This window comes from Leucopleurus acutus, assembly GCF_964270905.1.
Source record: "Leucopleurus acutus genome assembly, chromosome: 13".
Classification (NCBI taxonomy): Eukaryota; Metazoa; Chordata; class Mammalia; order Artiodactyla; family Delphinidae; genus Leucopleurus; species Leucopleurus acutus.
Genome location: NC_139155.1, coordinates 55,273,166 through 55,289,187, shown reverse-complemented (window position 1 = coordinate 55,289,187; position 16,022 = coordinate 55,273,166). Strand labels below are relative to the sequence as shown.

The 16,022-nt window shown below is 36.9% G+C and overlaps 1 protein-coding gene across 1 annotated transcript in view; it reads right to left on the bottom strand.

Moving 5' to 3' along the window:
* NDC80 (NDC80 kinetochore complex component) overlaps positions 1 to 16,022 on the bottom strand; it is a gene marked incomplete at its 3' end in the record, with an annotated part of 57,899 nt that overhangs the window by 13,906 nt on the left and 27,971 nt on the right. Inside the window, exons 8-12 of the mRNA XM_082852956.1 lie at positions 14,633 to 14,739; positions 13,735 to 13,879; positions 11,159 to 11,364; positions 8,155 to 8,307; positions 5,186 to 5,275 (exon numbers count right to left, since the gene is read on the bottom strand). Of these exons, the coding sequence (XP_082709082.1) occupies positions 5,186 to 5,275; positions 8,155 to 8,307; positions 11,159 to 11,364; positions 13,735 to 13,879; positions 14,633 to 14,739 (701 nt within the window). The remainder of the gene's footprint in view (positions 1 to 5,185; positions 5,276 to 8,154; positions 8,308 to 11,158; positions 11,365 to 13,734; positions 13,880 to 14,632; positions 14,740 to 16,022) is intronic.

Sequence of the window (16,022 nt, the reverse complement as noted above, 5' to 3'; positions counted from 1 at the left end):
ATTATAGTATCTTCCTCTTTTACCATTCAAACTCCACCAGTAATATGCTTTCTGGCTCTTCTGGTTCATGAAGTTGCTCTTGCAAATGTCATGAGGAACACCTTTACGGCTAAAGCCAACACGCACCTTTCAGACTTAATCTGAGTAACATTTGTAGTTACTGATCACTCCCTACTGAAACCTTCTTCCTTGGTTTCTAAGACCATGGAAACTCCTGGTTTCCTCTTTAAGTCTTGGGAGGTCCTTCTAATTCTTTCTTATAGATTTCTCTTTCTCTGCTTGTACTTTGGATGTGGATGTTCTCCTAGTATTCTCACCTTGGCTGTATTCTCATTCGCTCACTTAGGAGAGCTCTCTCTCATTCTCACACCTGGGGAATCTCCTGACTGTAATTACATGTATGCTAAAAATATCTATCTGTATCTATATTATTTCCAAACCCCAACTGCTTACTGGACATTCTCTACTTTGATATCCCAGAGACCTGAAACAGCATATCCCAGCCTGAAATTCTCTGTTCTACAACCTTCTTTGTATTCTTTATCAAGGTTTTAGGACATCACCATTGACAAAGAATCTCTCTTTGACCAAACTACTCAGGATCTTCTGAACTCTCTTCTCAATTAGGCTGACTTTCGGGCGTTCGTGTTTGTCTCTGTATTATCCAATTTTAAGCAAGAATCCTGCTAAGTCACTTTAACCAGAATCTCCCATCCCGAATAAATGATCCGGTTCCTCATCCTCTACCACGGCCCAGGTGATGGCTGATCATCTTGGCCTGCCTTCAGCAAGAAACCTGTTAGGTTGGTTTAGCCAGAATCCCCCCTTACCCTGATATTTCCTCTCAGTAATTTTCCATCCACTGATCCCCACTCTGCTCCCTGGCTATAAATTCCCACTTTTCTTTGCTGTATTTGGAATGAGCCTAGCCTACTACAAAACCTCACTGTAATAGCTCCCCCCCCCCTTGAATAAAGTCTGCCTTATCACCACTAACAAGTGTCATAAATAATTTTTGTTTAATACCATATACCAAAGCTGGACACCTGGACAGTCTTAATTTCTCACTCTTCCTTAACCTTCACATCCAAGTGGACCACTAAATTATGCTGTTCCAATTTTTTTTTTTGGCTGCGCTGTGCAGCTTGTGGGATTTTTAGTTCCCCGACCAGGGATCGAACTCTGGGCCCTCAGCAGTGAGAGCGAGGAGTCCTAACCACTGGACCCCCAGGGGATTCACTGTTGTTTCAATCTTTAAATCTCTTTTCTCCATCCTCACTGCAGTAGTGTTGGTTTGAATCCTTATGGCTCAGAATACTGCTAGATCTCTTGTGTGTCTCTAGTCTCATGTACCTCTAACCTGTTCTTCAAAATGTCAACACTGTGAGTTTACTAAGATACACAGCTTTTATTCCCTTGCTTAAAAACCTTCAATGGTCCCTGCTACCTATAGAATAAAAATTCAACCAGTAAGCAAGAACAAGTAAGTCTCTTCAGAATTAGGTTTTTGTTTCTCCAGGCTTCTCCTCTATCCTATTGATAACTTAAACTCATGGTAATTCTTCTTTTTTTTTTTTTCATGGTAATTCTTTAACATGCCATGCTCTTTGGTCTCTGGGCCTTCTGCAGTAGGGATGTGTGTGTATCCTTTCATGTATCCACTGGCCAACTCCTTCTTGTTATTCATCACTCAGCTCACCTACCACTTCCTTCAGAAAGAACCTTGTGCTTATCTTTGGTGTATTGTAAGAATCCACAGCATGCTGTATTTACACTCCAAAAGTATTATGATGAAAGTGATTGTTTTCATGTCCACCTTTCCACACAAAATAAGAATTCACAAAGGCAGATATTACATCACCAACACTGATTACAGTACAGGCATGTATAGCAGACTCTTAAAAAAGTTTGCTAAACAAATTTCAATTGCTAATATCTAATTTAAACTTTACACTTTATTCATAAGTATGATTGGTTTAATTTTCTTCTTTTGTGATAATCTTCGTTAGGTTGCAGTATGAGGGTTACACTAGCCTTATAAATAACCTCCGTATTTATAGTGTTTCCATTTCTCATTTTGTTTTTTCCTGCTTTTTCTTGAACGGTTTTGGCAATTATTTTAAAGTACTTATCAGATTGATTAGTTTTGTTATTTTAATCTATTAATTTCTGTTTAACCTTTACTATTTCAAATGCTATTTTACCTTATGCCATCTTAACTTGGTTAAACTACTTGTCAAGTTAGAAAAAATAGTTTTAGTTTTTAGTCTCAAGCGTATGACGTCACTGATCACTCCCTTTTTTTCCAGTTTTATTGAGATATAATTTATGTATAACATTGCATAGGTTTAAGATGTACAGCAAGATGATTTGATATATGTATATATTGTAAAATATTTACCATAAAAAGATTAGTTAGGATCACTCCTTTCTTGAAAAGTCTTCCCTACTTTGCCTTTTATAGCATATCCTCTTCTGATTATTCTTCAACTATTCTGTCTACTTCTTCTAAGTGCTTTTCCTACAATTTCCTTCTTTGGCCAATCCTTTGCCTCTTTCTTCTACAATTCTCCCTAAGAAATATCACCCACATCACTGGCTTCAACAATCACATATATACTAGAGACCCTAAAATCTGTACTTTCAGACCCAATATCTCTTTTATGTTCTGAATCTATTGCTTCAACTCCCTTTTGGTTTTCTGTGGTCAATGGACAGCAAGCTCATCTCCCAAGCTGTCCTGGTTACTCCCAGCACTAGGTTTTCCTCCTCTAGGTTGCCCACCCCAGAAAAATGGAAGTCACTGTTGATCCTTCTTTCTCTCCTAGCTTTCTTTTTTTTTTTTTTTTTTAACTTTTTGGCCTGGCTGCACGGCATATGGGATGTTAGTTCCCTGACCAGGGATCGAACCCACGCCCCTTGCAGTGGAAGCGCAGAGTCTTAACTGCTGGACCGCCAGGGAAGTCCCCTCTCCTAGCTTTCATTTGGCCACGAAATGCTTGGGTCCTACCTCCTTAACATTTCTTAAACCTGTCCCCTTCTTCATTTTCTATTCTAATACTATGGTTTAACCTCTTAATTTCAGTTCCCCTCTACTCATTTTTTTCTATGCCCAAAGGAGTTTTGCAAAAAAAATGCAACTCTGATTAGCATAATTGCATATATTGGTCTTCTCCAAATGGGCTTTATATTTCATATAAACTTTAGTTATATTTATCTTTGGAACATTAATATGGGGCCTAGCCTATTGTAGGCATTTCATAATCACCTTCCCACCCTGCCCAAACTTTCCTGCCTATAGCTTTTAAAAAGTTTCAAGTCAGGGACTTCCTTGGTGGCGCAGTGTTTAAGAATCCACCTTTTGGGGCTTCCTTGGTGGCGCAGTGGTTAAGAATCCGCCTGCCAACGCAAGGGCCACGGGCTCGAGCCCTGGTCCAGGAAGATCCCACATACCGCGGAGCAACTAAGCCCATGTGCCACAACTACTGAGCCCACGCACCACAACTACTGAAGCCCATGCACCTAGAGCCCGCGCTCCATAACGAGAAGCCACCGCAATGAGAAGCCCGCACACTGCAACTAAGAGTAGCCCCCACTCGCAGCAACTAGAGAAAGCCTGCACACGGTAATGAAGACCCAACGCAGCCAAAAATAAATTAAAAAAAAAAGAAAAGAGGAAGCCATACAAGGCTAAATTCCTTAAAAAAAAAAAAAAAAAGAATCCACCTGCCAATGCAGGGGACACGGGTTCGATCCCTGGTTCCTTGGTCTGGGAAGATCCCATATGCCGTGGAGCAACTAAGCCTGTGTGCCACAACTACTGAGCCTGCGCTCCAGAGCCCACGAGCCACAACTACTGAGCCCACGTGCCACAACTACTGAAGCCCATGCACCTAGAGCCCATGTGCCACAACTACTGAGCCCATGCGCCTAGAGCTTGTGCTCCTCAACGAGAAGCCACCTCAATGAGAAGCCCGCGCACTGCAACGAAGAGTAGCCCCTGCTCGCCACAACTAGAGAAAGCCCGTGCGCATCAATGAAGACCCAATGCAGCCAAAAAAAAAAAATAAAACATAAAAAAGTTTCAAGTCAGTTGAAAATATGTTTCAGTCAAGAGGTTCCTATTGCTTGAAATTCACACCTTTTTGAGAGTCTTCAGGTTTATTGCCCATTCCAACCAGAGAGAAATTGAACTGAAGCAGGCTAAAGGAAGACTTTACCTCAAATAACCATCACCCCTGGGGAACACCTGTTAAAGCAGTCCGAATTCCTATCTTCTTTCCATACTGTGACGTTACAAAACCCACAGATTTGTAGAAACCCCAAATTATAGTAACAATAGTATCATGAAACTCTTCACTTATCTAACAACATTTTCTGTTTGTGGGAGGTGTTAAAAAATTCTCTCTAATACAAAATTACTTAAAAAGTTATCTGTGAAATGCATAGATTTTATTTCCAGATGAGAGAAAATAAATGTTTGTATTCTCAAAAAAGACAGGATTTCTTTTATATCTTGAAATCTGTTAGCCAGAACACAATCGTTCTCGAAAAGTTGAATTAGCTAGGCGTTTCCTTTAACTGTTTGGTGTTATATAAATAATACCTTTTGCTTGCATTTGAGAAGTTTTTTTTAACTTTTCTTAATCAACTATAACAATGTTTACTCTAAAGGTTATTGAATATAATAGTATTGGTGATATTATGTTGCAAGTATCTCAGAAGCAGGAATTTTCTGAAACTACTTTTGGAAATAGACTTTTATAGACATTTAAAGTTGAATCTCCCTGAATTCTATGGTCCTGAGAAATCTGGTAAATGGAAGTCTCTTAATGTATCATAGTTAGTTAGCTTCTAACTGCAAATGATAACATACTTACTTTTATGGTAGTCTCCTCAATTCCCTTTTACTATAAAAAGGAATATTACTAAATTATCTTAAGTTAAAGGAGGCAATTCGCCGTTAGAAAAAAAGCGAGCTTTACTCAGTTTCATATCACTTCATCATCAATGATATGGGAAGCTTAGAATGTTTAAGTAACTTAAAAAGTTACTTCAAGTATTTCTAGGTCAAGGGTGTACCTGACTCTCATTTTTCATAATATTTTATTAAAAATTCATTCCTTATCAATCAGAAAACACAAAATGTTATGTTTGTTTATAATGACTCTGTTTCATTACTTACTTGTTCTAAAGTATCCTCTAACCCCATCTTTTTATTTAGAGCTTTATTAGTTTCTTCTTCAGTTTGGTTCAAGAGTTCTTTGAGTGGTACCTATAAAATACATAGGAATGTGGGTTACATATGACATATGTAATTACAAAATTTCTCTCATGAGGCATCTTTTGGAGAAAAAAAGTGAAGCCATGGTATCTTTAATCTAATACACCATCAGTAAGAAAATAAAACAAAAAATTTTTAATGCAATTTCTATAACTATAGAATGTAACTTGCTTTTGGTTTTGAATAATTGCAAAATTCTAGATTTGCTTCTCTACTCTAGAAATTCACTGTTATTATTTAAACATTCTATAAGTACACTTAGTTTAATTGAAGTACACTTGAAAACAACTTATATGTAGTTTTTATTTTTATGCTATGCTCTCTAGATGCGTCATTTTTCTCTTAATCCTTTTCAATTATTTAGTCTTACAATTATCTGCTTATATTTCTTCTTTATTTTTACTTATTTATTCTTTTGGCCGCGCCATGTGGCATGCGGGATATTAGTTCCCTGGATTGAACCCGTGCCCCCTGCAGTGGAAGCACAGTCTTAACCACTGGACTGCCAAGTAAGTCCCTCTTCTTTATTTTTTTGCTCCTCATTCTAACTCTGTTGTAGAAGACTTGAAACATGGCAAATGTCCATCAGCAAGGACTGGTTGAATAAGCCACACAATGTAGGACTGAGGCTACAAAAGGAACGAGGAAGATCTCAACACTGTCAGGGAGAGGGAAATTCCCCCTCTACCCTTCTTGAGTTCTTGTGGCAGGACTTATAACAAAACTGAGAGAAAAGGGACTCTCACCACTTTCCCTTCCACCAGATCCTGCAGTCAGAGACCCTAGAGGCTGACATGGCAAGAAATCTTACTTTCTGCCTGCTTTGGCAGATATCCCAGGATCTCTCAGTGGCAGTAGTTTTCCAGCTGGTGATTTCTCCAGGCTGGCTTGTCAAAACTGCCTGGGAGAGGGAAACTTCCCCCTCCCCAACAACATACTACTGTGAGAGATCTGGGGTGGGTTGATCCGTGAATAATGGAAGGTGGGTGTCCAGATATAACTCAGGGACAGCCAGATGGAAGAGATGCATAGGGCAAGGTATGTGGGAAGAGGTGCAGCGCTTCTATGCTCTCTGGGCATGCCACTCTCCCTGCATCTCCACATGTACACCAACAAGCTCTTATCTGCTTGCATTTCTTATATTTATCCTCTATTCTACTGATTTTGTTTGAACACAGTACTTCATTCCTTCCCCTTTTTCTTTTATTGAGATGAAACTCACACTTTAAAATGGTTAAACTGAAATAATTAAGTTAAAATATTAATTTAACATAAAATTAACTCTTTTAAAGTGCACAACTCAGTGGCATTTAGTACATTCACAATGCACTCTCATTCTAGAACAATTTCATCACTCCAAAAGAAAACCCTGTGCATTACTATGTTTTCAGTAGGTCTTCTGAAGTCACTGCTGAGTTTTAATTTTGGCTGTTCTTTTTTGAGAGATGCAATTGCCTCTTTAATCTCTTTAAGAACTTTTCTCCAAATACTACTTATAACAGTTGGGGCTGCATCTTCTTGATGCTATTTCTATTTTTATTGTCCTATTATTATGTAAAACTATTTCCAGGGAGCCAAAAAAAAAATTTCCCTCTTTTCTGAGCATATGCATTCTTTCTGAACCAGGTAATCTTTTTTACAGCAATTTAATTCAGGAAATTGTTTTCTTGAACTAGCATGAAAAACTACTCAAAATAAAGGTGAGTAAACTCTATCTGCCTGCCTGCCTATCTATCTACCTACCTAGCTATTGCTTGAGAAACAATACAGTAAAAGATTAAATGTTTACTGGATGCATTTTTTTCTATTAAAGATGAGTTTAGCTTTATTTAATCAAAGTCTGTCCACCAACAAACTGTAATCTGGGAAAGTAGGAACTGTATCTTTCTAGGTTTTTTTTTTTTTTTTTGGCCACACTGCACAGTTTGTGGGATCTTAGTCCCCTGAACAGGGACTGAACCTGGGCCCAGCAGTAAAAGTGCCAAGTCCTAACCACTAGACCACCAGGAAATTCCTCTTTCCGGGTATTTTATCTCCAGCATCTAGCAGGTATGGAACGTAGTATGTACTCAATAAATAATTTATGGGATAAATGAGTGATTCTAAGGGGAAAAAAAATGCATGGCTTTAGACTTTGATTGACATGCTTCTATTAAAAACTATTTTGAAAACTGACATTTTTTGGGGGGCCACTAAAATACTAAAATCTGTGAATAATTGAGAAGTTGAAATTAACATTTTTCTTCTCCAAATTACACCTTTGACTATATTTGAAAATTATGTGCAGTTTTCTCATTATTGACTCCTGGTGTTACTTAGTGCTCTATTATATCTCATGCCTTCATGTGTGTCCTTGTGCCTGAAACTTTTCCACAGATCACCCTCATAAACATCTCATCTTTGAAGATTTCATTCCACGTTCACCATCTCTGTGGGGACTTTTCTCTCAATTCTGAGAACTGATCTTGTTACTATACCTTGTAAAGGCTTCTAATAAAGCACGTATATAGTATTTATTTTTATGTCTTTCTCGCTGAGGGGACTAGTAGCAACTTGAGAGCAAGTATCAGGTCATTTTTGTCTTTATAATCCTGGCGTCTATTTTATATGTATCATATCTTTTATTGGATAGTTGAATAGGTGAAGTATGTAGAGAGGAAGACAAGGCTTTATAATTTGGAGAGTAAGGTACAATAGAGAGCAGATGTGTACTGCCAAGAGGAAAGAAGATAAAAAGTTTCAGTGCTGTATTTCTATGTTCAGTCCTGAGTTATGGACATGCTAAAGTTTAAACTCTTACTTACAAATATTATGAGCCAGACATCAACCATATCATTTAAAAACCTTGTGAAGTACTCACGATTACGTACATAAACTTGAGCTCTGTATTTGACAAGGCAGTTGGCACCAGCTTCAGGATTAAACTTAATTTCAAAGTCATAACCTTTGGAATTTTCAGCCCCCTTAGGGATAAGTTTTAATTTTCTAGCCAACTTATGATACTCTGCTAATTGTGTTTCAATCTGTAAAAAAAGAACACAAAAACAAACATTAAAAAAACCCAGAGCCCCATTCCATATGGTTTACAATTGGCATTATTTGGCAGTTTTACACAAAATTATGTGTTTTTTAGTAGTTTATAATTTAGTATTTTTAGTAGTAAGAATGGCAGTTTTAAAATATAAAGAATGAAAGATTTTTTTCACATTAAATTGTAGGATAGTTTTAACACCATAATTAATTAGTAAGTAATATACTACTGTTCCTCCATTTATCTGACAAAGAGTTTGGAATAAAAGTCCATGTTTAGGTATTAACTAAAATTTACTTTTTAAAGTACCAGAGAAATTATGAAACGAAAACAAACTTAGTTTTGTCAATGTACAAAATATTTCATTTATCCAAAATCAGAGAAATGTAGTCACTTAAGTCTCAAAATATTATTTCAACTGTTTTGATAAAAATATTTTACTAATATGTTCCACATTTCCTGGTCTCCTTCCCTTTGTTCAAGGCTCTGTTCAAATTATATCATCAGAAAGGCTTTCCCTCTAATATAACACTCCCAATTTCTCTACCCTCTTGCTTTACTCTTCTTCATAGCACTTATTACTACTACCTGACATACATTATTTATTTGTTCATCTCCGTTAGTTGAAAGTATGCTCCATGAAAGCAGTTGTATCCCCAACACCTAAAATGGTACTTGGCATACAGTACCTAGTTTTTGATTAAATAAATGAATTTGCAGAGTCTAGGCAATTTATTTTCATACTGCTTCCTCCATTTAGTACATACTTAGTTTCTCATTGCTGTTATCCACCCATAAAATTGAATACGTTGAAAGAATGAAATGGCAAAAGTACTTATCGGAATCTGATTAAATAATCTGCAATTTCCAAAAATTTATCAGCTCTCAAAAGCAATACTACTTATATGTTAAATTTAAGATTCCTTATTAATAAATCAGGAAATCATTTCAACTACTATAGTAGCTCTCTAGGGACAACTAAAGTATGCAGGTCTATTTGTCCTTACAGTAAATGATCACAGGGGTAGTTTCTTCTGTTTTTCACTAGGATTTTATTTCTGTAATAAAACAGCTTTCTCAAGCCCATGCACTTTATCACACCTAACTGCAGGGACAGCAAACATGTGGCACATTTCTCCTTCCCACAGCTAATTCAGACAGTGAAAACTCATCACACTCTTTCCTGATGAGTCTAGATGCAGCCTCAATGTCTATCTCAACAAAGAGCTCCAGAAGGACACTACCAGTCAGAGGTGGCATGTGGAATAAAAATCAGTCTAGAAATAAAGGTAATGGGTGGAATGTTTGTTTGCCTTTTGCATTCTGCTACCATTCTTTAATATCTCTCCTACTCAGTACCTTAAGGCTTTCTTCTCACTGTCCATGGCCCTACTCTTGCCCTTCATAGGCCACTGCTTACCCACTTCCCAGATAACTTTCTCCTTTCAGCCTGATCCTTCAAATCAAACATAGCATTCATACAGCTAGATTTCGCTAGTTAAACAGAGTTTGCCTAAGTCCAGAGACTCGTAACTTCCCCTTTCCCACACAGTGCTTGAGAGAGAAAATATATTAATAATTGTTGAAGTGACATTTCAGGTTCCCGACCTAGTCTAACCACACTTTATTTTATAAATAAGGAAACTGAGGCTATGAGAAGTCAGAGGACACGCTGAGGTCACAGAAACATGTGGTGGCAAATCCAGGGCTAACACAGGTTTACCAAATTCTAGGTTCAAAGACTTTTGGGATCACCACCACAGCCTATTTCTTATAAATGTATATTTTTCTCCTTAATACACAGGGACAGAGATTACCAGGTCAGGAGTATGAGGGAGCACATACGAATCTCCAATAGCATTACCTACAATTCAGCTTGTTATTTCTGCTACCTTACTGCCACAGATCCTTATCTGACTGGTTTGCTCCCTTCTACCCATTTTTCACATTACCAAAAATGAGACCTTTCTGAAATATGATCTTATCTGTTTAAAAATTTTAAAGGCTTCCTGGAGCTTTCAGGATAAAGTTCAAACTTCTAAACGTGAAAAGGATCTTCACCACTTGCTCTCTGCTTATCCTTGAATCTCATCTTCTGCACATGCTCCCGTCCCTTGCTACTAAGCTCCAGCCATACGAAAACCTTAGGGTACCAGAGTGCACCGTGCTATTTTCTCCCTGAGCTTTCCCATAGACTTCTTTGTTTGCTGGCTCCCCTAGCCTTGCCATGCTAACTCGCCCTTATACTTCCCAATTCAGTTCAGGTGTACATCTTCAAGGAAGCCTTTCTAAAATCAACCTCCGTCCATCTCCCCACACCATGCGCACCAAAATCTTGGTTAGGTGTACTATATGCTCCCTCCGTACACTGTGCAAACCTCTATTGGAGGTCTGATCTCATGGTAGAAAATATCAACTAGAATGGAAGTTTCTTAAGCTTCTATGTCTTTTTATCTCCCCTCTATGCCCAGCATGGTAAGTGGCACACAGCAGATGTTAAATAAATGTTTAAGTAGTGAGGAGGTAAATGAAGAAGTGACTCATATCCACTTCTGGAATAAAAGGCTTGGGATTTATGAAAATTATTTTCATGGCCTTAGAGACTTTTTTGCTCACTTCTTGTTTCACTATTGGAAAATACAGGCTACCTTAAAAATGACAGAGAAATTGGGCTGTTATTGAATTGACATAAAGGGATGAGTGTGTTTTTAGTAAAATGTCAATGCTGAAAAATTTTACCTCTTTAGCCAATTTATTCTACCCACTCAGTTGTTCTTAACTGGGATAGACTTTTACAAACGTAAGTCTGAATGAAGTGCCACTCTGGGAATGGTATGACATACCGCCTCTTTGCCTCGGGCATATTTCAGTTCCTCATTCCACAACTGCTGCTGTTCAGCCTCCAGGTCCTTGGTTAATTTATTAATGGTCTGCTGCAATTCATTTCTTTCATGATTTATTCTCTCAATGTCTGCAACTGAGTACTTCTGGTTATCAACAATATTCTGTAGTCGAGAATTCTCCTGTTTCATTGTTTCACATTCTAGTTCTGCATTGAAAAAGAAAAAATTTAAGTTCCTTTAATTCCTACAAATAAAGTGATGCCGTTATTTAATAGAGTTGACCCCCACACATAATGATTATGATTAAGAATTGTTAGACTTAACAGATAGTCTGCTATTGTTCAGTTAAAATGCTTTTAATACTCCTACATGATTCTCCGCAAAAAGTCAGAAAAGCTACAAGTTTTTCACAAACAAAAAATATTTATATAAACATACATCAGTTTATTCTTATTTCACTGATATTTTCAGTGGTTTCATAAGATATTAAGCAACCATAATGGTTAGGTTCTTGCTTTACTAAAATTTGTAATCATGAACGATGATATTGTACCAAGAGAAGATACGAACAGCAAATGATCATGAAAGGGGAAGAAAAGTTATCAAATTTATAATATTTGGTGTTGTATCGAACAGTGATGCCAACATTTTATGACTCATAGCTTATAAAAAATATGACAGTATTTTTAAGCAGACTGGGATAAATGGATGAGGATGCTCATGACCAAAGGGGTCACAGAAATCATCCTGAGGGCTGAGAGGATCAAAATCTCGGCTTTGTTATAACTCAGTCGTATTGTAGTACTGTAGTTGGGAAGCTCCACACCTGAGCTCAAAATGAATTAATGGTTGGTTTAAGTAAAACTTCATTTATTACAGGAATCGGCACAAAAAATACAAAATATACAATATCTATAGAGTTACATATGTCTCATTCACACTCTTGGCCATGAATGACTTTAAATAATCAAGAAAGTTAAAAAAATTCAGAATAAAATATTTTAGGTTAACAGTTATCAAATTATTGTCTCAAACTAAATCACTGTGCAATGGCAAATGATTGCTGAAGTATTTCTCTCCTACCCAGTTTGCCATTACTGGAAAAAAAGTCTCACAAGAGAAGTGGGAAGGATAAAAATTCTCTAGATTAAATACCAATAAGGAAGATAAATTATTAATATTATAAAGTATTGATTTAATTGCATTACAAACATTGCTATAATAAAAAATTAGTTTATGGCTCCTTGTCGTCATGGAGAACAAACATTAGTGGTCAAGTTTAAACTATTTAAAGAGTTGGTTTACAGCAAAGCTAATATATGTAATCAGACTTATTTGGAAAAAAATAAAACAATTTATCAAATACTCCAGATAATTATTGTCCTTGATTTTTGACAGATGATCAATATTCCATAGACTAAGAACTAAATCAAATATCCTAAGGACTATCTACATAATTCCTACATGACACAGATACAGCCTGTAAAACCCTAAAAGAATAAAACTGAAGCAGGTTGAGGTCTGGGAAAATAGTATAGTAGGTCCATATAGTTATTTATTTATTTTGTAAACTGCCAGCCAATGGCTCGATCTCCTTTTGGCACCATAGAAGCAACAATCAATTCATGTGTCACAGTATTTTCAGGGTTTTATGATTAAGATCCATATGTGTTTATGAAAACAAGGTTAGGAGCACACCAGATATAAACAAGCTTTTTTTAGTTGGGCTTTTATAGTACTAGCATCTTTCCATCTTATTTTCAATCAACTTAAGCTGCTGAGTAGCTTAGGAGGTGGTGATAGAGGATAAGGCAAATATAGCAGACTGAGGCCAGCAGAGATTTAAAATTCTGGCTTATTAATTACAAGGTGGAATAGAAGATATATTTATATTCAGGCAGCTTGTGTTCTTAGATAAGGTTCCTCTTGGCTTTAAAAAGCCAGGTGTCTGAAAACATGTTAGAAGGTGTAGTAGGTTGAATAATGACCACCGAAAGATAGGAAGTCCTAATCCCTGGAATTTGTAAACATTACCATATTTAGTAAAGGGGTCTTCACAGATATGATTAAGTATTTTGAGATGAGGAGATTACCCTGGATTATCGAGGTGGGCCCTAAATGCCATCATAAATGTCTTTAAAAGATAAAGGCAGAGAGAAATTAACATAGGCAGAAGAGAGACACCCCCACACACAGAAGGTAATGTGAGGATGGAGGCAGAGACTGCAGTGACAGGGCCACAATCTCAGGAATGTCATCAGATACAAGAAGCTGGAAGAAGCAAGGAATGGATTCTCCCACATAGTCCTGGGAGGAAGTGTGGCCCTGCCGGATTTCCGACCTCTAGCCTTCTGTGAGTGAATAAATTTCCATTGTTTTAAGCCACCAAGTTTGTGGTAATTCGTTACAGCAGTCTCAGAAAACTAATACATAAGTCACTAAAAACTTGGTTGCCTGATACATTACCATTAGAGGCAAAAAAGATACAGACGACAAAGCTGTCTCTACATGTGATAAGTCCCACACAGGTCCCCATCCCAGTCTGAATGACCTTTTTCAGCATTAGTTGTGCTTACCTACTCTAGAAATTTCTTCATCGAGGCCATTCAATTTCTGGTCAAGAATGGCTGAATGAGACTCCAAATTGCTCATGTATGCCTGATATTTTTGAACATCTGCTTGTAAGGAAGCTTTCAGTTTTCTCAATGACTCTAGGCGATTCTAAAAGAAGAGAAAGTGCGATTAGTTATTCTTGTCAATAATGATGCCACACTTTACTTGAAAGTTAAAGCAATATTATTTAAATTCATCTTAGAGAAAGGTAAATTAGTTTCCTTTTCACTTTTAGAGGGAGTCAAAAAAACTAAAACGGTAGCTTACTGTTATTACCCAATTAAGAAGATGTACGTACTTTTCAGAAGTCAGTTTGGGACAGAAAAAGTCCAGGGCCAGAATGAAAAAGAACAAACATTTAAAATCTGTTATTTTACAGAACAGTCTAGGGGCTTCCGCAATATAAAACACAAAATAAAATTAGATATCTGTATATTATCATTTAGCTTTTAGAAAGACCTCTGGATACAATATATTATATAAACACATTTATTACCATTCTCTTTCCACTAACTACAAAACTCAGGGTCTCTTGTAAGTAGTGCTCCCTAGAGGTATATAACATGCGGACCTTGTTCTAAAGATCTTTTTGGTCTTATGTAAATAGGTAAGACTCTTTCATCATATTCTGAACACTATTAGTCCAAGACTGACAGATCACAAGGGAAAACAAAGCTCTAGGGATACCAAACATGTTTTCTTAGGAGTTCTGTCCTATGTAAAAAAAATTAACTTTTAAGAAGCTTATTTTTTTAATGTATTTTTTTAAAAAATAGATAAAGAAACAGCTGGTGTTGTCCAAGGAGACCCAAGAGTATAAGTAAGTTTATAAGCCTGTTGAAGATAAGCATGTTTACTAACCGGTTCTTTTTCTCTTTCTTGTTCCAATCTTGCAATCTGTTCATTCAATGCTCTGTTTTTTGCTGCTAATGATTCCAGCTTGGAAGCATCTACATTAAATAAATCCTCTGGAGAAAAAACCCAGAAACTTCATAAGGTCTCAAATCTGCCTAAAAAATTCTCCCCCAGGTTTTTACCATTGCTCTCTCCCTCACGTCCTCTAGTCTCTACTCAAAACATCCCACTGAAGGACATCCTACCGTCTGTAAAACTGCAACCCTTCCCTTTGGTCCACCACACTCTCTACCTCCCTATCCTACTTTATTTTCCTCCGGAGCACTTATCACCATTTGACTTACAGTTGTTCATTTGATTATTGTCTCTAATAGAAGGTAAGCTCACAAGGGCAGAGAGTTTTACCTCTTATTCATTACTGTATCCTCGGTGCCTACATGGTGGCTGGTATACAGTATGTATATAATAAATATTGTTCGAATAAATGAATATAATTCATATGCTTAATTAATTATAACACAATATCAAAGCAAAGATGCTTTCAGTGTTAGATCACTATGAATTTTCCTCTTAAAAAAAAAGACAACATCATTTTCTTTGCTCCGCTTCTCGTATGGACAAGCTGAAATTGTCCCGCTTCTTTTTTTTTTAAAAAATATTTATTTACTTATATGGTTGCGTTGGGTCTTAGTTGTGGCTCGTGGGCTCTTTAGTTGTGGCATGTGAACTCTTAGTTGCAACATGCATGTGGGATCTAGTTCCCTGACCAGGGATCAAACCCGGGCCCCCTGCACTGGAGTGCAGAGACTTAACCACTGCACCACCAGGGAAGTCCCTGTTCCGCTTATTCTTCAGGAAAGTATATCCCATGGAAACAAAAGAGAATGCTTTCACTTTTTGTGCTAATAGTGGCAGGGTGATCTCCTATTTTGATTGATTCCATAGTCTTTGGAGGATCGCTTTACACGTCTTAAACTTATCTATTTTACCTACCACTCTGGCATTTTATATACAAGACTATTACAAAAAAGGAACAACAATGTAAAATAATACTCCGGAATATTTTAAAGTTAGCCAGTAAATACCGAATGTCACTAGATTAGCTAAGTGGAAAAATAATTTCTTTCTTTGGAAATATCATAGCCCATTAACTATGTGACATAAATTTTGAAAGAGACCATAGATCTTTTGACTAACCAATACTTTAATTTCTAAAATAATAAGGCAAGGATATCACAGGGATATCATCCCCCAAGAGGAATAACATTTGCTGATTATATTGTGTGCTCCGGGTAGCACATTTGACATTTTATAACCATGGCCATCTAATCCTGCAAAACTTTGTTAGAAAGGTTAAGTAGTTTGTTAACGTCACACAGCCAGTAAGGGGTCATGC